Source organism: Corvus cornix, chromosome 2, assembly GCF_000738735.6.
Source record: "Corvus cornix cornix isolate S_Up_H32 chromosome 2, ASM73873v5, whole genome shotgun sequence".
Taxonomy (NCBI): Eukaryota; Metazoa; Chordata; class Aves; order Passeriformes; family Corvidae; genus Corvus; species Corvus cornix.
In genome coordinates this window covers 5,912,499-5,935,443 of record NC_046333.1, presented here as the reverse complement: position 1 = coordinate 5,935,443, position 22,945 = coordinate 5,912,499, and the positions used below count along the sequence as shown (strand labels likewise).

The following is a 22,945-nucleotide window of genomic DNA, read 5'->3' as shown; positions in this document are numbered from 1 at the left end:
AGGACATGTGTTAATTCTCTTTAAAACCAAGCCCATCTGTATTTAATGGATTTGGAACAGAAATGTGGCAATTTCTGATGTGCTGGTCTGAGACTGGTTGTGTACATGATGTTCTTCACAGTGGTGAGGAGAGGGGATCTCCCTAATAGCGAAGGCTCTTTTCCCTCTCTTCTACCTTCCTGCTTTGCCCCTCCCACCCCCAAAAAATCCTTTTTGGAGCATCTGTGAGAGTCCAAGGAGCATAACCCAATTATATTGGGCAATTAAAATAGTTCTATAGATTAACTTAAACAAACTATGCCTATTCTGCCAAGAGTTATCAAAAGATAACATGTCCTAGAAATGGCATGACTTGAAGTAGATGGAAAGTGAGAGAGGCAAAGATTAAAGCTGCAGTGATGATAAATGATAGTGGCTGGCAAGAGTTCTCAAGGTCAGATAGATTTGAGTATGTTCCAGCTCCTCCAGACATGGGTGACCTGGTAGGACTTTGGGAGGAGCCTGCATATCACCAGCACATCAGTCATCAAGGGAAATCCCCGGGCTTTGGGAAGGCAGTCCTGACACTTAATGGAAAAGACCTCCCTGAGAGGGCTGCTGGGCTGTTACTGTCATATCTTCTCAAGCTGCTTAATTATTACCAGACATGTTGAACTGCTTTGGCTAACTTCAGTGACTTCAGGCCTTTCTTGTGGAATTCCCTGCACAGTGTCACCCAGGCAGTAGTAGAGTGCTTTGTCTTAATCCCAGTGCAATAAAGTCACTCTTGGAAATACAGTCAGAATCCAAATTGGTCTTAAACCCAGGTGAAGCTGGGAGCCAACTTCTACTGGAAGAATTTAGGAAGTAACAAGCAACTAAGTTGTGTTCATCCAGTTACGCAAAATTCATTAGATAAATTGCAAGAGGAGCAAAGAAATAGCAGAATAATTGCTTCTTACCAAAATGGAGCTCTCTTAAAAAGCAATTGCTTGGTTGTGCTTCTTTTTTCAAAGGCAGCTTCATCTTGGAGCTCAGAAGTTGCACTGCTTAGTAAATGCTTCAGAGTAGCTTGGAATCCAGAGATCTGATGTGTTTGGACTGGCAAAGGATGGGGGGCAAAACCCTCTTTTACCTGGCTATTGTTGAAATTCCTGTGACCAGTTCTGTGCTAGGATAAACCAGTAGTGTGAGCATCTGAGAGTTTCCTCTTTGAAATAATAAAATAGTTGCCAAAGGATGACTGCAGCACTGTGGGCTGGGTTTGGGTGGTTGTACCTCCCTGCTGGCTCCTGGCAGCACATTCCCGACTCCCTGCTCGTGCAGGGAATCTGCCTCCCCAGCTGCCTGTCCTGCTCACACCAAGGGCACATCTGCAGCAGCAGCTGAGCCTCTGGTGTCCCCTGCTGGGGGATGGGCTCTCCAGGCAGCAGGTGTTGCCCAGCCTGGCATCTCTTCTGTTTCCTCAGGGAGAAAGGTAGAAGGAAAAGCCAGATGGCTTCCTGTGGGCTAGGTGTGACCCACATTCCATAATTGGACCATATGGAGGCAGATGCATATAAAGTCTGGCTGTGTCCTTTATTCCTTGTCACAAAAGATCTTCCTGCATTGTTTAAAGGCTCAGTCTGAAACTCTTCAGCATGTTTGAGCTGAATTACAAATTCCAAAGTGTTCACTGTAGGACAGTGATTAAACCTTCCCAGTGTATATGTATTTTCTGTGAAATGAATTAACAAACCCTGTGAACTCCTACATCTCAGTGCTTCAAACAGCATGTCTTTGACAGGGAATGTGCAGCTTTTTGGTTGACAGAGTAAGTTGTGGAGGTTTTTTAATGGGCGCTGTGAAACGTGGGCAAAAAGAACTTGTGCAATAAAATGAAACCATTGAAAATTTCAACTCTAAGGAACAGTGGTGCAGTATATTTGTAAATCAGTGCATCACCAGGTTTTGATTAAAGCAGTTTGATAGCAACTGCAGTCCTGGCCATGTTTCTCCTAAAGTCTTAATTTGCCCAGGAAGGGTGTTGTATCATTACTGAACTAACAAGCCACTTCTGTCAAGTTCTGTTGGGATTGCAGGAAACTCCATTATAAGGAGGAATACCCTATTTCCAGCTGGTGAAGTACTTTAAATAGTTCCAGAGATCATACTGTGCACAAACAGTATAAATATGGGAAACTTTAACATTAAGTCTAATCTTGTTAAGATTGCTGTGGGGCTTCAGTCAATGGGATTAATTTGGAAGTGATCCAGTTAAGAATTATATCTTGTGGAGGTGGAAAAACATCTGTTAGATCAGAATATGTAGCCATAAATCACAGGGTGCTCTTCAGCCTGCTGATTAAAACCAACAAAACCCCCTTTTTATCCTCTTTCTAGCATGGCTGCTTTTATATAATTTATATACTTTCCTATGCTTGAAATTCTGAAGTGGATGGCCAGAGCTTGGATCAAATGGCAGTCTGAGACAGTCAGGAGACCATTTCCAAGCTGAAGATTCACACACTGAAGCTCTAGTCATGCAGTTCAGGCTATTTAAAGTGTAACCCCTTTACTCTCAGAAGGACTTCATCAAAAGATATTGCTCAATATTAGTGATAGTTCAGCTTGTGCTTTCCCCTCGTGTCCTTGCACTGTGTCTAACACTGATCTTACTGAGAGGGACAATGAGAAAATCAAGAGTAGTAAAGTCATCCCTCATACTGAGCTGTGCAAAGTCACTGTTGAGAGCTGAAAAATCTGCTGCCTTCTGTAATTACTCATTATCTTAGAGATTACTGAGAGCAAGTGGATTGGTTTATTCTCCGGAGCAGCGCAGCATCCAAACCTTCCGTGCTGTCAGTCACTCGGGGCAGGCTCACCATGCAAAGTACAGTGATTACAGTTGTGAACAAGCTCTGTTGTGAACCTGGCTCAGTTTGTGCCTGCCCTCCCTGCCAAGGGTTGCTGTGGATGAGGGTTTGCACTTCCCTTTGAAACTAAAATTACTGCGTATTCCCTCTTCACTTTCAGAATAAGCATTGGATGTGCGTTTATCTGCTGATGTAGCTGGTAAAACTGCTAACATTTTTTAGTTTTTCTTTCAGTAAGTGGGAGGTCCCTCCTAATGGTGTGCTCTCTCTTTGCAGACTGCCGTTGATGTTTTTAAGAGGATAATTTTGGAGGCAGAAAAAATCGATGGGGCAGCTTCACAAGGGAAGTCTTCATGCTCAGTAATGTAATTCCACTGCAGAACCTGAAAACACTGGGAATACATTCTACCTGAAGAAGCAAAACTGCCCATTATCTTTAAGGATAAACTATGCTTCTTTTTTTTTTTTTTTTTTTTTCCTTTTTTTTAATTTTTTTTTTTTCTTCTGTTAACCTGAAAGATAAAGAGTTGGTTTGGAGCCTTTCCCTTCAGATTATGTTAAACTCTGACTCCTGTGCAAATGGCTTCACTTCCATTTTCAAATTCTAAGCAATCATATTTTCAATTTATATATTGTATTTCTTAATATTATGACCAAGAATTTTACTGGCATTAATTTTTCAGTGTAGTTTGTTGGTTAGAATAATCATCAAAATGATGCATATTGTTACACTACTATTAACTAGGCTTGGATATCAGTGTTTCTTTGTGTTAAATGTATACTTGTAAATAAAATAGCTGCAAACCTTAAATGTTCTGTTTATAATTTTTCGTTGATTCCTCCATATCAACTTTTTTTTTTTTTTTTGTGAAAAATGTTCACCTGCTGACCTTAAGAGGAGGCGTGAGATCCTTGGAGCCAATGGATTGTTTGACTATTGCTCGGGAAGTTGTTTGCGAGTGATCCCAAACGTTTTTGCTACTGGAACTCCAGGCTGGCCAGGCAGCTCTGCTTTGCTTTGTGCCCAGTCACGGGAAGGAGAGACAAGTGCCAGCGTTATTTGGAAGGGAAGGCCTGGGTTTCAGTCAGAACCTGCTCTGTGTTTTCCTCTGTAACCGTTGAGTAAAGGGTGCGCAGACCCGCCCTGAGTTCCTGCGCTACGGACTGTTCACGCGGACTTGTGACTGGGAGCGCTGTCAGGATGGAGTGGATTTATCCAGGTCACAAGCGTAGACTTGTTAAGAGAACAAAAATGTCATTTAAAATAAACTGCACGTCCTGAACAAATCAGTGTGGGCTGTTTGTTGTGAATTCCTGTGCTCCTGGGTAGCGCTGGTAGAGGTGAGCGGCCTCTGGATGCCTGGCCATGGATAGTTCAGGGTCCCTGCACAGCTTTCTGTGACCAGTTCCAAGCTTTTCCGTGGCTTTTGGACTAGAGGCTTAGCAAGCTGTAATCTCTCAAGTCTGGAAACAAACTACTTACAACTACAATATATTTTAAAATTTACAATATATTTTAAAAATTTGCAGTTGACCTACTTTGTACTGAAAAGCAGAACAAAACCCAAAACAGTGAAAACAAACAAGGCAGACTTGGGGAACAGTTAATGAAATTAAGTGTTTCTCCTGCATTTTTGTGTTCATTTGAAAACTTAATTTGTGGCAGAAGTACATAGGAAGGGAAAGTTGGAGTGGTTTTGCAACCAGAATTAGCTTTTACCTTCCAGTCTGTCCTAAAAGATACAAATGAAGCATTTTGTTCCTTTATTTTCTTTGTGCAGTTGTTCCCTCATAAGATATAGAAACTGGTCTACACCTCTCAAAAGTGTATGTAGGAAAACTTGGTATTGTCTTTGCTCATCATGAGAGTAACTGGTAAAAAACAGTTACCCTTTTTCTGCACTTAGGATATTTCCCAATGTTTCTGAAAACCTGTGTTCCATGGATTCTCGGACCTTGTGCCAAGCACAGGTTGCGTAGCTGGATGATTGTCATGCATGAGGGATTGCTGGAGTTCAGCAGAGAGCTTGTTCAGGGAAACAAGTCCACACTTTGATTTTGGAACCAGACTGAGCCGGGGCTGTTTCCTGCCCAAGAACCTGCAGCACTGGAGCAAGGGTTGCTGGGCTGGCAGTGGAAGGCTGAGGATGCAGAGCATGGCCCGAGGAGCACAGCACAGGGTGTGTCAGTTCAGTGTGATCCTTCAGTGCCTGATCCCTGGGATGGATGAGCTGTTGCATGACCTGAGGCTGTGGTGTTGTATCACTGACACAATGTCGTGTTGTGCGTCACAGGGTGGAAATTCTGGAGTAACACAAACTTCAGTGACCACATCTGCTCCAGTTTTTTGTCAAACTGGCTGCAGGTGTACTGGCATCAGTCTAACCCCCGAAACAGCTGGTGCATTGCTTCTTGAGGTGTGCCAGCTGCTGAAGGTTTTAAAGGAGATGGATGAGGACATGTGCAATTTAATACTCTGGGATAACAGGTCCTGCCTTCCAGTGGTGAGGCTTTCCAGAAGGGCTTAAAGGCAGGCCCTGGCTCTCTGGATGGCTTGTGGTGGGAGTTTCTGAGACTTGAAAGGGACATTTCATGAGGACATTTAGTGATAGGACAAGGGACAGCGGCTTCAAACTGCAAGAGAGTAGCTTTAGAATAATTAATAGGAAGAAACTCTTAAGGGCAGTGATGCACTGAAACAGGCTGCCCAGTTTATGGATTCTCCACAAAGCCAGGCTGGATGGGGCTCTGAGCAACCTGCTCTAGTGGAAGGTGTCCCTGCCCATGGCAGGGGGGTGTGAACTGCCTGGGCTTTTGGGTCCCTTCCAGCCCAAACAATGCACTGAGCCCTGGGAGACATGTACTGCTCTTGCATTTGCTGTAATAGCTGGAGAATTGAACTCATTCACATACATTCTTCCCTTCCTGTTTCTGCTTCATCCAGTAAAAAATGGAAATTATTCCACTTGTCCCAGCCTTTCTCTGCTAATAAGATCTAAAGGCCAGCCATGTGCAATAGTCTTGCAGTTCTGCTGAAACGTGTAGTCAAGCGTGAACTCCTCGTCCTTGGCTGTACAATCTGAAAGAGATTGCCCTTGGCTTCTCAGGGTGGCACCTTCAGCAGCTGGAGTCTTAACAGAGGCTGGGGCAGCCTTGTGCTTCCTTGTACTGAGCTGGCACAGGTTGGTTCTTCACCCTGAGAGCCCTGAAGTGGGCGGTGGGCAATCGCAAAGTCCTGTTATGTACAGAAACAAAATACTGCTGCCTAGCAAACTGCTGCTTGCCTGGAGTTAATGAATTTATACAGCTTTGTCTGCCAGCTGCCCTGATCCTTTGGAGGCTTCTGGAGGATTGTGATAAATGGTGCATGGATGAGCAGGTAAGTCATGGAGGAAATAAGTTCTCTGGTCCAGGCTAGGAGAAGAATTATGTAAACTTAATAACCTTGTTCTTAAGGGATGATCATTTGCAAAAGTGGAAGTGCAAAGATCCTTTTCCTGTTGAGGAAATGAGGGAAATTTTTTCACTGTGAGGTTGAGTGCATTCCACCAGCTTCCCACTTTGGGCATACTCAAAAGCTACTTGGACATGGTCCCAAGCAACCAGCTCTGGGTGACCCTGCTTGCGCAGGGGCTGGGCCAGGTGTCCTCCAGAGGTCCCTGCCAACCCCAGCCATTCTGTGATTGTATGAAGATTAACTACTCTAAGTCATGTTCAGTTCTCATTGACTTGTGTGGATTTACAATGCCCTGGTTTGGAAGTGACTCTTGCCTTGCTTGTGCCCCTGTCCAGCTCCTCGCTTTGCTGTGTGAATAATCCTGAGTCCCAGAGCAAGAACTGCCTGTCTTCCAGCCTGCTATGCCTGGAAATGCCAAGGATGAGGAAGGCAGTGGGGCAGGTGAGCTCAGCAGGGGAAGGATGGACTGCAGGTGCTAAGTGGATACATGAGCCGCCTTCTTCCTCTTGTTTCCATGCATAGTAAAGTTTGTTCCTGCCTGATTAACTCCACGACGGGGAAAGTTTGGGGAGTCAGCTGTGGGTCTCTGTGTAATGCTTCTTCCCAGCTTCTGGAAAGGGTTGGTGAGTCCATGCCAGAGAAGAAAAAAGCTGGGAAGTGTTCTCATTGTTCCTGTGTGTCTGCAGTAGCTGTGCTGTAGCATCTGGACGAGGTGCAGATGTCCCAGGCGCTGTGCAAGCGCGGTGCAGGTGGTGACCATGTGCCCAGGCTTGCTGGGCTTAGCCTGCTAATTACCACTGCTGAGCTTGAGCCTCTCCAGAAGGAGAAATCAACAGCTTCTAATTAGCCCTTATGTAATCAGGACTGCTCATCTTCAGAGCATTTTGCTAATACTGACTCATCTTCACAACTTCATCTAATAAGGTCAAAATCGCTCCCCTTTGTCAACTGGGGAGGGGGACTGAAAACCTTTGCACAAAAAAACCTTTGCCTTCAACTCCTGCAAGCATGCAGAAATGTAGCTAAACTGGTCTGGGTGATGGGTGTCCTCAGCATGTAGCTTTTCCTTGGATATCCTGTTTCCCTACTGGAAGTTTTACTGTTTTGAAATACAATGAAAACTGAAAGGATTTCATCCCCCAGGCTTTCTGATGCTTTCCAAAATGAAGTCCAGGTCCCATCTCAGATGCTGAGATGTGCGATGATTCCTGGACAGAATACTGATGAAAACAGGACTGTAATTGGCTAAACCTGAGCAGCAGGTCCCATTTCCAAGGTGAAGAGCTGTTTTTCCTAGCAGGAAGCCACCCAGATCCATCATTCTGTGGCAGGGTTTGCTCAGTCTGAGAAGGTTTTTTGGAGTCCTTACCCCACATGGGTGACATGAGGTGTTGCTGGCATGGGATGTGTGGTGGGTCAGGGTGTAGGATGGCCACCCTTGATAGAGATATTCTAGAGATTTTTATGTTGTAGTGCATCCATGCTGAAGGCAACACATTGAACCCCAAACCAGTGCCTGGCAGCTGATTCCCTTTTCCAGCAACAGGGGATGTATTCTGCCAGTGAGGGTGTGGGTTGGATGTTTTCCAGAGATGTTCTGCAGTCAGTGTACGCAGCCCTGCAGGCAGCTCTGGGAGGCAGCACATGGTGTACTCAGGTTCAGGGAGTGGGTTAATCACCAGCAGAAATTGGTACTTTTGGCAGCTGGTCTGAGATGGGCCAGGTCTTCAACAAGCAGCATTTATTTCACACAGAAACTCTCCCTTGAGTCATGAAGATGGTTTCTCCCTCAGGTCTTGCTGCTCTGAAGAGGCCCACAGGATGTGCTCATCACTCCCAGCAGCAAGCCAAAAATTTGTCTGTGGGAAGGAGCAAAACCCATGGTTGTTTCATATTTAATGAGCTCAAAGTATCTCCTACTGAGTTATGTGAAAAATCTATGAGCTTTTCAAAGCAAGGTGGTGTTTTGAAAGCCCTGAGCTAGGGATTTTCTGTGCCAGGTCTTACACTGTTTTGCAAATACTACAGGCTCCTCCAGAAGCTGTGGCCTTGTCAGAGGATGTGGAGCAACTCTTTGGCTGCTGCTCCATTAAGGGTTGTGTGGGGCTGCATTGGCTGTAGGAGGTACCTCTGAGCAGAATGCTAATCCAGCTAAGCCTCTGACACAGAATATTCCTGTTCACATTAGCGAGGTCACTCCCAAAGTTTCACCTCCAGGAGTCACACCCTGCTCAGCTCCCCTGGCTCTGGCCTGGACAATTTGGAGAGCAAATTGTCTCTCACCACCTCACTCCTCAGTCTCGTGGCAGCAAAGGCAGGCAGGGATAGCACAGCCTGGAGCAGCCCCTGCAGACATCAAACCCAATTCCTCCCTCTAAACCAAACCCACAAAAGAATGTCAGATTTTTGGGTTTTCACTGTTAAAGCCAAATACTCAAACTTGTAAGTTCATTTCTGATGTTTTGTCCTTAAAGCAGCCACAGTGGAGGAAGGCTGCCCACAAACCTTTTGCTGTGGGACTCATGGTCAGATGTGATCCTGCACCTGGGCATGAGCAGGAGGCAAGGTCAGCCCCATCATGACATGCCTGAAATGCTGCTAGTGGCCACAGGCTCCTCAGGCTCTCTTTTCTCCCTTCCATTGATAGCCTTTCTGTCTTTGGCAAGGAGTTAAGGGGGTTTGTCTAGGAATTACCATTTATATTTATCCATATTCTTTTTTTCCCATCATTTTCCTTTCTTATTTCATATCTTTAACATGGTTTCTCAAAGAAATGAGGATAAAGTTGCCACACTTTTTCTCCATCTCTCCCGAAATAGCTTTTGAACCTGTTGGACAATTTCTAAGAAATCTGACAGCCAGGCACAAGTCTCAGGTTCATCAAGCTCTGGCACATTGAATTAAATGTCACACCTTAAGAGAAACAGGAAAATCCCCTCATGAGACAGAGCTGGAGGAAACCAGGCTTTTATCGTTCCATAAAAATCTCCTTCTGAGGCAATATTTGCTTTCCTGGGTGCTTTGGGGCAGTTTGCCATGGGTGCCGCGGGTCTTCCTCTCCAGGCACCCAACAGCTCATGGTCAATGCAAAGAGTGCATGAGCTACAACCTCAATGGATGGAGAATTGGGTCCCAATGCCACCAACAGTGTCACCCCATTGTCCTTGTGCTCCCAGCCATGACTCGGAAGAGGGACACTTCTCCTTCCCTCCCAGGGCACTGAGTGCCACAGGGAACTCTGCTGATGCCCCCAGCTTGGCTGCTGCTCTTCCAAGTGGGACTTCCCGTGCACTGTTGCTTTTCCCTCCACCATCTGGTGATTAATTTAACACCTTAAAATTGGCACCGGCATTTCAAAGAGGGTTTGGGCAGGGTTTTTTTTTCCAATCAGATGAGGCTTTTTTCATTGTTTCCTGCCTCACAGCACAACATGTACGTGTGAGCCATGTTCCTGCGATGCCGGGGCAGGTTTGCCTGCATCAGCTGGAGGATGTGTTTCCTGTCCCAGCACAAAGTGCCACCTCCCTCCTTCCTCCTCCAGCGCATCCCAGTCAGTGACATCCTCCAGCTCAGCCCACGTGTGTCTGCACACGCGCTTATTAACTTTTACATCTTAATTGAAAGGGTGGCACACGTTTGAGCCCTAATAATGACATCCTTTCTCCCGAAGCAGTCTTTAATCTCGAGATGAAGCTGTGAGCCGAGGCAGCAGTGCGGGGCTGCCAAGCCAGGCTGCTGGCACCTGTGGGGATGGGAGTTACCTGCCAAGAAAGGAGGTTTTAGGGTTCAGATAGGGTTCGGAAGTGTATGCCTGATGGTCCAGGGAGAGAGGCGGCAGCAAGGGGAGGTGATGGGGGACCAGTGAGTGAGGAGGAGGAGGATTCAGTGAGCAGGAGCTGTGTGTGAAGTCTCTTACAGAGCTATAAAAAACATAAAAGACAAATCTCCTTTTAACGTGGCCCCCTGGTACATCTCTGCATGCTGGTCCATGGGCCACCCCCATACATCTGCCTTTACCTCTTCCTAGCCTGGCTCATTAATATAAACTGATGGGGTTTATGGGCTGGGAGTTTCCTTTGCTATTTGTCCTGGGAATAACACAGTTAAAATTTCTGGATATTCTTATAACACAGATGAGGACTTTATGGTCTCAAATAGCTGCCATGTAAGTTACTTTAATATGGTAACTTTATGGTCCAAAAGTCCCTCTAATCCTGACTTACAGCTGTGAGTCAGGGCTTCAGTGCTGGAAGATCAAAACCTTCCTGAGAACGATGCTCATGAGTAACATTGGTGGGTTTGTGAGCCCAGCCTTTGCATTTTGGAGGGGATCAGGTCCTCGGCTTTTGGAGGTGCCATTTAGAGATGTTCAAGGGTTGAATGAGAAACCATTGATTTGATGGATGGAGCGCAATGTACATTGGTGAGGAGCCTTCCAAGGACACCCTCTCTTGGCTGCCACACTGCAATAGGTGGGAAGAAGCTGGGAAAAAGCAAACCTAACACAGAGAAATTATGTGCCATGCTTAGAGATGATGCTGTTTCCTCATTTACTTGTTATCTGTTCTGAAGAATAAGACAAAGGACGGAAAAAAAAGAAAAGTAGGGGAAAACAGAGGGAGGAAGGAAACAAGAAATAGAAATAAAGAGGAAAAAAGGTCAAAAAAGTAAAAAAAAAAAAAAAAAGAAGTCCTCCAAAAAGGAGCAGTAAATGTGCACTGCTAATCAACCAAAGCCCTGCCAAGCAAATCTTTTGTCAGATCATCTGCCCAAAATCAAAAGCCCGGACTCAGCAGGCCCCGTTACCGGCGGTTCTGCCTACGAAGCAGGAAAGCGCAAAGCCCCCGGTTCCCGCGGCTTTGTTAAAAAGCCCTCGCGACACCAGCCCCGGCCCGGCCCCCCCCCGCCCGCCCCTATATAGTGGGGTGTCCAATGATCTGTCCATCGCGGTTTTGGTCTGGCTCCCGCTTTTGGTCTTGGATAACAGCCAGCAGAAATGTCTCAATACTCAGGAAAAGTAAGTAACGACCCAACCGCTTCCCTTTCAGCCTGGGGCTGGAGAGCCCGAGCATCCTCCGGGTGGAAGGAGTTGATGAGGATAATAGAGCCAGCAGATGCAGCATGAGTGGTGATCCCGGGAGCAAATTTGGTAGCAGGGATGGGGAGGGTGCGGCAGAAGGAGCTGTGTTTCGGGAGCCGAATTTCCTGTTTAAACATTCCTGCTGGAAATATGTGTGAGTGAGCACAAGGCGGCGAGAAGTGTCATAAATGCGGGATGCACTGCGTTCCCAGAAAAACAAATACGCTTCTTAGGAAAAAATGCCAGTGATGCCGTGCTCCTTTTGCTGGAAAGCAGCTAAAATACCCCAAGCCACCCTGAAATGATGCATCTGCAAGAGATTCCTATCTGCTTGGAATGGGAGTCTGGCTGTATCCCCGCTCCTCACCGCGGGCCCATTCTCCTCCCTCCCCCCAGATCACTTTCTACGAAGGCAAATGCTTCACAGGCAGGAAGCTGGACCTCTGCGGCAGCTGCAGCAGCTTCCAGGACCAAGGTTTCCTCAACCGGGTCAACTCCATCTGCGTCCAGAGTGGAGCCTGGGTCTGCTTTGACCACCCCGACTTCCGAGGGCAGCAGTACATCCTGGAGCACGGCGAGTATCCCGATTTCTACCGCTGGAATGGACGCAGTGACCACCTGGGCTCCTGCCGGCCCGTCGGGATGGTGAGTGGATGCTGCTGGCATTGGCTCTCCCAGCCGGAGCACCGTTGGGTTTTGTTTCTCCTGGTCGCAGGAGCCCCGCAAATAAGTGTCACAAAAATTTGTGTTCTTTAGAAATAGCGTGTCCCATTGAGGACGAAAGAGTTTCCTGGGTAGGTTTGCCCCTGTTTGGAGTGGTCTGTGCAGGCCCCAAAGCCGAGACAGTCTCCTGTGTCCCCAGACAGGAGGAAGATACATCTTCTTCCTCCCACAATGAAACGCAGTGCCTTTAGCAGGATGAGATATTCCTGTGGTTTTCCAGATGAGATGGCAAGGTCCTGCTGGTACCATGTGCTTTTCCTTTTAATGTAAGCTGCTATGAGATATTCACAGGGGAATTCGGAAGGAGATTCGTTGCCCAAGGCAAGTTTGAGCTGTGGCAGCTCCATCTCCCCATGGACCTGGAGGGGAAGAGGGCAGCCCGAGGGCTTTCCAATGAGAACATGGGGCTTCTCCTAGCAAATTTTAGCTGAATTCTCTGCTGTTGCAAACCACCCTCTGACCCCAGTAATCCTAGACTAAACTCACTATTTTCCCTTCCCCTTATCAAGCTTTTAAAAGCATTGTCCATAGGAAGATCTAAATGGAAAGATTAAAAATTAGCAAAGAACAATGAGTATGGGTTGGGTCTTTCCATTGATTCTCCTATCACTGAGGGCCTCTGGGGCAATGATGAGCCCACTTGGAGCAGGTATTTCTCACTGGCCCTGAAATGGCTTTTGGCACAGCAGCGGGGCTGTTTCGGGTCTGTAACATCATTCCCAAAGCACCTCCATGATCCATACATGGAGGGATGCTCTGCCCCAGGCTCTGGACCCTGGCCAGCACAAGGATGTGCTCCTCCTTTCCTGGCCCAAGATTTTCCCTGTGAGATGCCAGCAAGGGCTTTGAGGCATTTGTGCAGAGCAGATTCCCGGAGGAATGTTTGCTCAGGCACGGTATCCACTTGGCTGCTGCCGGCGGCTGCCTGCTGCAGGGTTTGGCACTGCAGCCCGGCCTCCTTGTGTGCTGACGTTGTTTATTTGAAAAATGCATTTAGGTATTCTTTGAATTTGACTTAAAAATACCCTTTGAGCTCGCTCTGTCCCACATTGCTCTGCTGCAGGCTGCAGAGATCTTCCCGGAGTAATTTATGTTGTGTGACCATCAAGGGCTCACACAGCAATGATGATGCTGGGAAAGTTTCCTTTGCTTCCCCTGCTTTTATTTTCCTAAAAGAAAGGCACAACATCTCCCACCAGGAACAGCAGCTATGCATGAAACTGGAGGCAATACAAATTAGTTTAGGGGAGTAGTCCCACTTCTTTGTACACTCAGGATATGTTTCTTTTTTCCTGTTTGGGTGCACAGAGAGTCTGATGCTGCATTTGGGATGGAGGGTTTGTGGGCTTGGGGTATGGGGGAGATGGACAAGGGGCTGCGTGTGCCTGGGCACTGGCACCCCATGATGTGTTTGCATGTGAACATCAGCTGCAGGAAGGTGCAGCTGGGCACAGGGACGAGGAATTTTTGGCTGCTTTCCTGGTTGATGTGCTGGGAGGAGTTTGTGCATGCTCTGTGCATGCTGGCACCAGTGGTCTTGGATTGCTCTTCCCATTCCCCTTCCAAAGCACCCTTCTGTCTCCCTCTGTCTTATAAAAGCCAGAGAAAGACTCTGTTGCACTTTTTTGGTGTTGCTGTTGACTCCAATCCCTTTGTCCCCAGCACGGCGAGCATTACAGGATCGAAATATTCGAGGGGAGCCATTTTAGGGGTCCCAGCCTGGAGCTGACAGAAGACTGCTCCTTCCTGCAGGGACAAGGCTGGGACAAGACCTGCATCAATGCCCTCAAAGTGTACGGTGACGGCGCGTAAGTAACAGCACGTGTCCTGGCCACTGCCGTGCTCCCTGCCCTGGGCACTGCAGGGGAGAGTGGGCTACAGACACTCTTCCTTCATGGAAAATCCTGTCAGTGCTGGGGGCACTTGGAGAAAGCCTAAAAATGTTTGTTAAGCCTATGGTTAAAGGTGAATGTTGGCACCTGCCCACGGAGAGCTGCTTCAAAGGGGTGTGATTTTTGGAGGGTGGCAGCTAAGCACAAGCTACCAGAACTCTGAGACACCTCTTTTAAGGTGTATGAAACAAGAAGCCTAAAACCATCTTCCTTCCTTCCTTCCTTCCTTCCTTCCTTCCTGCTTTCCACACCTCTTTAAAATCCATGCTGAAGCTCTCAGGGAGGGTGGATGGATGGCTCCAGGTGATGCAGGTCAGGGCTTTTGCTTTGCAAGTGGCTTCACCGCACCTTTTCCTGTGATGGCAAAAGTGAGGCAGCAGCACGTCCCCTTCACACTAAATCCTGCCTCTGAAAGACAGGGCCAACAGCGGTGGTGATGCCCAGGCTGAGGCTCAGCCCCAGCCTCCTGCCCTTGCAGACGCTCCTGAAAGCCTTGGCAGGATGTCAGCTTTGCCTTTTCCTTGATGTTTGGTGGCATTTTCTCCATAGTGTTGGTCAGTTTTGTGGGTTTTCTCTCTTATTGTCAAATTTCTTTTGTCTGACAATTGCATTTTCACTGCAAGCATGCTGGGAGCTGGGAAATGCCATAACACCCTCCCAGGGCCAGGCACAGTGTGGGTGGAGGGAGGCACTGGGGCAGAGAGAAGCCCCTGCAGAGGAGGGAACACAGATACCTTGTTCTTCACCTGTCCTGGACTGGATATTGTGCAGCTCACAGGCACACAGTGTGGGATGCTGGACCCTTTCTGCCTATTTTTTTCTCAGAATAGGGAAAGGTTGTTGCCATCCAAGCTCAAGATGTCCTGATTGCAGTGAGTGTCCTGCAGGACCCTTTCTGATCCAACCAAGGCCTCTCCTCTTCCAAAAATCCAGGCTTATGATTAGGCAGCGGCAGTTCATTAAGGAGCAGAGCTACCCACTCCTGATGGGAAGAAATGGCTGGAGCCCACCAGGGACCCTGTTAGTGCTGAGTATATGAGTACCAGCACTACAAAGCCAAGGGGGAGCCTGTGAGTACTCTGGCAAGAGCTTTAGGGCCAATTTACTGCTCGGGTCCCTGTAGCAGAGCCTGGAGCTTGAGAAATTGGGAAGCTGCCCAGAAACTTTCAAGCACTTGAATTTTTCAGATTGATTTTCCCCCTCCCCTACAAAATACATAAAGGGCACAAAGCTTGTTCTCCCTCGCATGGGAGCCTGGACTGTTTGTGTTAACATTATAGGACTTCTCAAGGTCTGTGAACAGTGATAAAAATATAGAAAAAAATAAAGCACTGAAAGGAGCATGGTGAGGAAACTCTCTGAGGTTTGTAGCATTACATTCAGATCCGGGGTAGATCAGTGTTGGACATGCTTGGAAAGGTCTGTAAAGGCAATTAAAAGGCAGGGCAATGCAGAGGGACGTGCTGTCCCAGGCTGCAGGAGGAGAGAGGGAAGGATGAGATACCACAGCAGAGAGGTGAGAGTAGGGAGGAGAAAGGGACCCTGTGGCACTACTTTTCTCCTTTGGATGGACCATCTAAACCCAGGTGGCTCCAGAGGTGCTGCAGGTGTAGGTGGTGCTGGGCATAACCTGGCAAAGCTCTCCCAGGATCCTTGGCTGTTTGGGGAGCAGAGGAGATGGGGTCAATGGAGACAAAGGGAGTTTCAGCCACAGTCTCACTCTGTGATTTTCACCCTCAATTCCCACAATGTGACATCTGTTGAATACAGAAATATTTGTTTCCATTTCAAAATCCATGGATGGTGTCATGTGCTGATAAAAAATTGCTGCCTGCGCTTGTGGAGGTGGCCGTGCCCGCGGGAAGTGATGATGGATCATCTGGAAACATGGGAATGGAGACAAACGTCTGCCTTTGGCATGGTTCCTGGTGAGGTTGAGGGGGTCCAGCACCTTCCCTGCTGCCCTTCTGGGGCGGGCAATTGCTACCCTACCTGAGGGCCCACCAGACAGGGCGATGGTAAAGCAGTTTAAACCATTCTGGCAATGAATTGCTATTTTGGAGCAGTTCTGAGGTGTCACCGCCTCCTCGGAAGCTGTTGCAGGTTTGTGGCGAGTGGCTTCGCCCGTCCCACGGGCAGAGCCAGCTCCAGTATCACATATGGTATCATCTGATTTTAGATGAAGATGTGTGGTTCTTGTCCTCCTTTGTGCCTCAGCCACTCCACAGGGAACTGCCTAGAAATAACAATTTTAAAAAGCTGAATTCGTTTTGTGGTCCAGGAGAGAATACCCCAAAAAGAGCTTTTCTACACCACAGTGGAATAACTTGAAGGAACCAGAACAACCATTATTCTGCTGAAGCATTCATGAGTGTTTGGTAGCTGTTCTGCAGTCGGGTTGTGAAATACAAACCAGAACAGGTACCCAAATGCTGCTGCCCAATGAACATTACATAATTCTCAGCAGAGGTGATACCTGCCCATGGCACTGCTCAAGTCCTATGTGGAGAATGAGTGACTTCAAGCTCCACTGAAAGCCTCCTGCTTGGTCCAGGCTGACACTGCAGCATTCCCCTCCTCGTTTGTCAGTTTGAGCAGTCAGTTTTGGCTTACAGAGTTTGAGTTGGTTCCATGAGCATTTTATTCCCATGTCCTCTGGGATTATGTGCTAATGAAACACAGCACCGAGATGTTTGAGGGCTGTGTGCTATGTGCCTGGATCAGCTCTCCCATGCTGGGCTTGAGGACAGGATCATCTCCTTTTTTTTGTTTTCTGGGCTCCTGACTGACTTGATTTCCCCTCTCGCTGATGGTCTCAGAGAACGTAAATTTTAGGCAATAAAGGAACAGCTAAGTAAGCCATACAGTCCTTCACTCATCACCTTGCACTGCCAATACACTTCACTCCCATCCTTCTGCTATTCCTTTCATTCCTTTAGTTTTTGGGTTTTTTCAGCCTTCCCCTAAGCAGAGGGACAAGTCAGTGGGGGTTCTTATGACCATACCAGGTCACTAAGTCTGCTTCCATCTACACCAAAGCCTGTCCCATTCCCTCCGTGTAACGGTGCAGACACATCGACCATGTGTCTGGAGAGAAACACAGAAATCTTGGGAAAGACAGTGACTATGAGGGGCTGCTCTTCCCCCTGCTCTTTTCCCCAGGGTCCAACTGTTGTTGAAAGATGTCCTAGAGCAGAGAAGAGCTGAAAGAACATGTCCTGTGGGCAGTGCCCTGTGGACATCCCTGTCCTACCACCCTGCAGTACTTCCAGTAGCATTAGCAGGAGGGAGCGACTGAAAGGTGCAGAAAACTGGAATGGGAGCCCTTTCTCAAGTGCGAGAGAGGGATAGTGAGCTGATGGTGAAAGAGGTCCACAATCATCTAATAATATGGAGAAATGCATGTAAGATGAAGGGAAGGAGTAGAAAAGGAATAAAGCTAGTGTGCCTTAGGAACTAGGCTGGGATGTACCTAACGGAGGAGGAAGATTTTATAAATTTTTTTAATTAAGCTGAAGAGCTGAGGACACCCTCTGTTACTGCACACCAGGATACGTGGTGGGGATACACTACCCTTGTGAGCAGTGGGCAGCCTTCTCCATGTACTGCAAAGTGACCATCAAAGGAAAAGGCTGAGGATGACTTCATAATTCCAGTTTGGATATCAACTGGCTGCAACAAGTGCCAGAGAATGAGGTGTTTGTAGGAACCATGTGTCAGCGATGCCACGCACAGGGCTCTGATACTACAGGATACTCTTTCACAAAACCAAGGCACAGTATTCCATGCTGGTATCCACCTGCTGGTCCTGATCCTGTACAGGGATCTGGGAGAAGGAACCACCACAGTCCCACCTTGTGTCATCTCAGAAACACAAAACAAATCTGTCAAGGAACCTGTAAGGTGCCTTGGATAAATACCCTAAACTTTTCTTGTTTTGTTTTTTAAATAATGCCCGTGGGTGGCTGGTTTTATAAACAACTTTTTTCCTAAGCCTCCAGCTTTTTGCTCTGGATCAGACTGATCTGAGTTCACCAGCTGTTGTCTTCAGGTCAGCTGCCTTCAGGCCCAGCAGTCTTTGACCCCTCCAGTACTTGAAGAAGTTTCTCCCTGGAAATCTCATATACAGTAGGTCCCAACCCCAGTGTCCCAGCTGACTTCTGCAAAGACAGACCACAGAAATCAAATTATTTGGAGGATTGCATTTCTGCTTTGCTGTCATTGCTGAGCAACTAGATGGGAAAAGCAGCAGAGATCCTCATAAAATCCTAAAAAATATGGGCATGAGAGGAAAGAGGCAGAGATGAGCAGCTCAGCAATGACAGAGTGGAAACCTGACTGTAAAACTGTCAGAGCAATGGCAAAACTTGGTTAAAAAGCATGGGAGATTCAAACAGAGGACAGAGGTGACACTTGTGGCCACATTAAGATCATGACACAGTGTGACTAAGGGGGGTGAAGGGAGAGAAAAGCAGCAGAATTGTCCCTCTTGACCATCAGAATTGCTCCTGACTTGCAGACCTTCAAATGGAGAAAGACATGCCACAAGCTGGGGTGATGGAGAATGATGTAGCCAAGCCAGGTGAAGCAGTCAGGCATGCCAAAGTCACCAAGGTTATTGAATGTTGTATCCATTTGACTGTATTCCAAGGGAAAGTTGTCATTAACTCTGGATGTAGAGATAAAGTAAAGATAACCCAGTCAAGCCCTGCTCTCTGTTGGAAAGCATCAAAGAGGCCATTAAGAATTACTAACAAAGAGAGGAATTACTAAATATGGTTCCCATTATAGCTAGTGAATCAGTTCAAAGAGGCAGAATATCCATCAAGCATTGCATGTTTCTCCTTACAGTCCAAAAGGGGTTTATCCAGGGGCTGAGGGGACTCATGTCCTTCTTTAGCACTATCAAATGCTATTAAATTGTTTCTGTTGCACATGGTGAAGCTCAGAGAGAACCATTCCTACAGTAATGTGAAGCAGGGAGCCCTTGGGCCCAGGCTTTACTGCTGGTGTGACCCAGAGCAATGTTTTCTAAAGGCAAGGTCCAATCTGGCCGTGGGTAATTGCCAGGCCATGCTGGGGGAGCGGGGAGAAGTGCCCACAGTGAACTCCACTGGGAGATTCCTGTGCGCGGGATGGGGCTGGCAATGAGGCTCTGGTGGTTTGCAGTACAGTGGTCCCTAAATGCAGCCACTCAGAGTGGCCACTTTGCATGAGCACAGTGCTGGGACCCAGGGAACCCTCCCTTTGTGCCCAGGTGGGTGCTGTACGAGGAGCCCAACTACCGAGGCCGCATGTACGTGGTGGAGCGCGGCGAGTTCAGCAGCTTCAACGCGTGGCAGGCGCGCAGCGCCAGCGTCCAGTCCATCAGGAGAGTTGTCAACTACTTCTAGCTGAGCTTTCACCCTGCCAGCCATGGCCCGCTGAGACTGAGCATCACCCTCCTCCCCGCTCACTGACCCCTGGAATAAATTGTTAAACACCAGCTTTTGGCTCTAAGCACTTTTTTTTCCATAACTAACATGAGTTTGAGAGAGAAAAGGCTTGTAATCTTTCTAAGCTTGATTTACATGCTGCAAATTTGCTTTCTTATTCTGCAGTGGTTTATAAGGAGGACATGGGAGGATGGGCCAGAACTGTGGTGACAAGAAGATCTAAGAACAAACATGCCTGCCGTTGTGGTCGTGGTCTGACACATGCTCCCTCTGCCCTGACCACGGCCACCATGTGATGGCCCCAGCTGACTCCTGATGCCTGAAGGGGGTCACGTTGATGCACACACGGGTGGGGAGTACAGGTGAAGAGCCCTCAGAGGCCATGTGAGGACACACGTGAGGATCGTAGCAGGAGATGAGCAACTCGTGAGGTCTGTCTGAGCATGACATGCTGGTCTTGATGCAAAGGTGAAAGAAACCATTCATCCTGAGTTGCTTTTAACTTTAGATCAGTACACATTAAAAATACATATTAAAAAAAACCCCAAGGCTGAAGGCACAAAACCTGAGCAACCTTCTCGTTGTTCCCTCAACCCTTCAGATGACATTTTGAGGGATCAGCAGCAAAGGAAAACAGCCACTGCACTGCCATTTATTTCACAACCCTCTTCCCATCTTTCTGCCCCTTCAGTGCTCCCATCCCAGTCATTTTGGTGCCCCTGAACCCCGTTCCATGGTTGGCAATTGGGATGGGAATCACTCTGCCCCTTCAGCTATGGACTGTCCCCTGCAGCCTGGGCACTTCCCCTGGCATGCAGCCCCCAAAAGTGCAGTAGCCTCCCTTCATAAGCTGTGTTTAGCATTAGCTGGGGGTTTCAGAAAGGGGTAATTCTATTCTCTTCACTCTGTTACTCTATTAGCTATTAAACCTTGGCTGTCTGATAGATCCTGACAGGCATGGGCATGGTGCCGGCAGAGCTGCAAAGCTCTGTGTTAATCCAGTGGGAAGGCTGCTGATCTAACTCCAGCCCCAGCCCTTCAAAGGGACATGAGTGAGGCTGACAGGTCCTCAGCACACTGGAGCACGAGGTGTGTGTGTCTTCAGGGCTGCTCTGCTTTGCAGGTCTGCAATGGGAATCTGCCCTTCCCTGAGCGATGGGGAAGGAGCAGGACTGTGCTCTGTGCCAGGATCTGGTTGGTCCCGTGCTGCGTCCCAGTCTGACACTGGATCCACTTGCCATTCCACCAGTTCACACTCATCCACCTTGTCATTCATCTTCCACTTGGATCTTGGCTCCCTGTGGCTCTCTACCAGTAACAGGACTGGGGTGACTGGTAACAACTGGGCCTATATGAGTTTATGTGCTGTTCCTGTGATGAAGTGACACTGTTGGTAGACTTGCATTCATTGAGATTTGCCCCAGCTGCACATATGCTGTATATGTGTTATGAGGGGATATGGAAATGCAAAAAAGTTCTACCTTGTGAATTTAACAGCAGTTTGGCTGATGTCTGCCTTAGCAGTGATACAGAAAATCATGTCCTCTTGCAGATAGCCTGTTGTCTGTCTGTATCCTCCATGCAGATCATCACAGAAGCACTTATAGTTACACTGGCTCAGGTCTGGGCTTCAGTGGCCATGTCCTGGGTGGCTTGTGGTGACGTGGTCCATTAGAGCTGTAAAAATATTTAAAATCTATAATGGGTTGCAAGGTATTTCTGTGTCAGAGAAGGCAGGGAAATGATTCATTCATTGAGTGGGATGCACAAATGTACAACTCGTGCATCAACTCTTGCGTATTTCATTTTCTTTTAATTAGATGCAGCTTATGAAAGATTTTAGGAGTCCTTCCAGGATTAGCGTTGCTCTTGCCTCATGAAGGCTGTAATCGGCTCCTGAGCAAAATGCACTCTATTAAAAGTTAATATTCAGTCATATGCAGTGCTCTCTATTGTGACCTCCTGGCCATTAATCTGTTAAAAAAACCCCAAAAAGTGGTCCCAGAGAAAGACAGGCATCGAATTGTGATGAGCTTTAAAGGAGGCTTTTCATTCATTTGAAGCACATTCAATGTCACGGTGCAGCATGAAGGATAAAGAAACAAAGACTTAAAAATATACAATGACTAGAGTCCCAGATGCTCCAAGTATTTGGAGGACAAAAGAAAATAGAGAACAACCATCCACCCACATTCCCCTGGGAACAACAGCAGACACTCCTACACCTGGGTTTCTTAACACGCGGTGCACACAGCCAGGGGAGGTGACCATCCCACTGATGTTGGGGTCAGAGCTGTGACATCACACATATTCTGCTGTATGGCTTCCAGTGGCCACTGGTTCAACTCCCCTCCGTGCAGAGCAGCGTTAGAGGAACCCACTGACATCCCTGCTCGTCCTCAGTGGAAGCGTGGGACTGTGCACGTACACACAGCTGCACAGGCTGACTCCAGCATCCAGCTACTGTGTGCAAGCCCACTTCATTTACACACTTCAAACTAATTATTTGTTTGTATGCTGTAGTAGATTAATATTTGCTAGTTAAATTGTGGAAGTATACTTAGGATCCCCGTCTTGGACTGAGCCTTGTGCTAGGAGTTAAAAGCACAAGAAAGGGCAGTCTGGTTAATCTGTGCTGTTGTGTGGAGCCCTGTTTGTAGCCAGCGAGTGTTTAGCTACCTATAGCACATTTTACACAAGTCTGTAATATGCCTACAGAGTAAACACTCATCATTTATTGACATCTGATATCCCATTTATGAGCACACTCTCAATGCAAAGAGCTGGTCCCATGTGAAGGCTATTTAAAAAAATCCTCTGTGTGCACAAGTCTAATCTCGCTAAAAACTGGCAGTGGGGAATTGAATTCCATCTATTTTTTGCTTATTTGAAACCTAAGTAGGGTGGCCATGGGCCTAATCCAAACACTGATGCTGCAGGAACACGCATTGCGTTGGCAGCGGGGGGACGTGGCTCTCGTTCTCTTCCTTTTCCCTCCCCCTCCTTGCTAAATCTGCACTTGTTTAAAGGACAGAATGTACAGATCCCATATGTTTGCTAGTGGCTTGTTGGTGGGGTTTTTTCCTTAAAAAAAAAAAAGATTATTGACATTGCTCTAGTATGAAATGGTATGATTTGTGAGTTTATAGCGTATAAAATATAAATGACAAAAATGCCAGCTCGATGTGAAGTGAATGTGAGATTGTGCAGCAGAGCTTTGAGCTGCACATCATTAAACTGTATGGCTGAATGGACTCTGCTACGTGAACCGAGGAGGCAAGCAGTGGATTAAGGAAATTGGAAACTACTCCACAAAATGCCAAAGATGAAAAAAAGATTCAAAATGAACAAAAGGGACAAGTTATTAATTACAAGAGAGAGAACTAAAAGAAATCAGCTTCATTTGGAAAACCAGGAAAACCCTAATAATCAGTATTACTGTGCTTGGCCAGGCTGCTGCAGTGTAATATTCGGAATAACTTTGAATTACATCTGGCCCCAAAGCAAATAGCTCTTGCCAGAAT

General features: G+C 47.3%; 2 protein-coding genes across 4 annotated transcripts in view; both read left to right on the top strand.

The window, feature by feature from the left end:
* Positions 1-4,121, top strand: part of RHEB (Ras homolog, mTORC1 binding) — a 39,131-nt gene extending 35,010 nt beyond the window's left edge. For both annotated transcript variants that reach the window (XM_039549153.1, XM_039549154.1), the window contains one exon: positions 3,111-4,121. In XM_039549153.1, coding sequence (XP_039405087.1) covers positions 3,111-3,203 — 93 coding nt within the window. In that variant the 3' untranslated portion in view covers positions 3,204-4,121. The remainder of the gene's footprint in view (positions 1-3,110) is intronic.
* A 7,120-nt stretch (positions 4,122-11,241) lies between these two features.
* Positions 11,242-19,446, top strand: CRYGN (crystallin gamma N). 2 transcript variants are annotated; one of them, XM_039549152.1, is made up of 4 exons: positions 11,242-11,308; positions 11,768-12,016; positions 13,757-13,902; positions 19,244-19,446. In XM_039549152.1, exons 1-4 carry the CDS (start codon positions 11,288-11,290, stop codon positions 19,377-19,379), a joined length of 552 nt encoding a protein of 183 aa, XP_039405086.1. In that variant the 5' UTR covers positions 11,242-11,287; the 3' UTR covers positions 19,380-19,446. The 2 variants fall into 2 exon arrangements, with proteins under 2 accessions (XP_039405086.1, XP_010393136.3); XM_010394834.3 differs by lacking the exon at positions 11,242-11,308 and having other exon boundaries at positions 11,454-12,016.
* Positions 19,447-22,945: the final 3,499 nt, after the last annotated feature.

Coding starts and splice junctions, on each gene's coding strand:
- CRYGN (XM_010394834.3), top strand. CDS start 11,708: ATGGGAGTCTGGCTGTATCCCCGCTCCTCACCGCGGGCCCATTCTCCT. Junction 12,017..13,756: donor CCTGCCGGCCCGTCGGGATG/GTGAGTGGATGC, acceptor CTTTGTCCCCAG/CACGGCGAGCATTACAGGAT. Junction 13,903..19,243: donor AAAGTGTACGGTGACGGCGC/GTAAGTAACAGC, acceptor CTTTGTGCCCAG/GTGGGTGCTGTACGAGGAGC.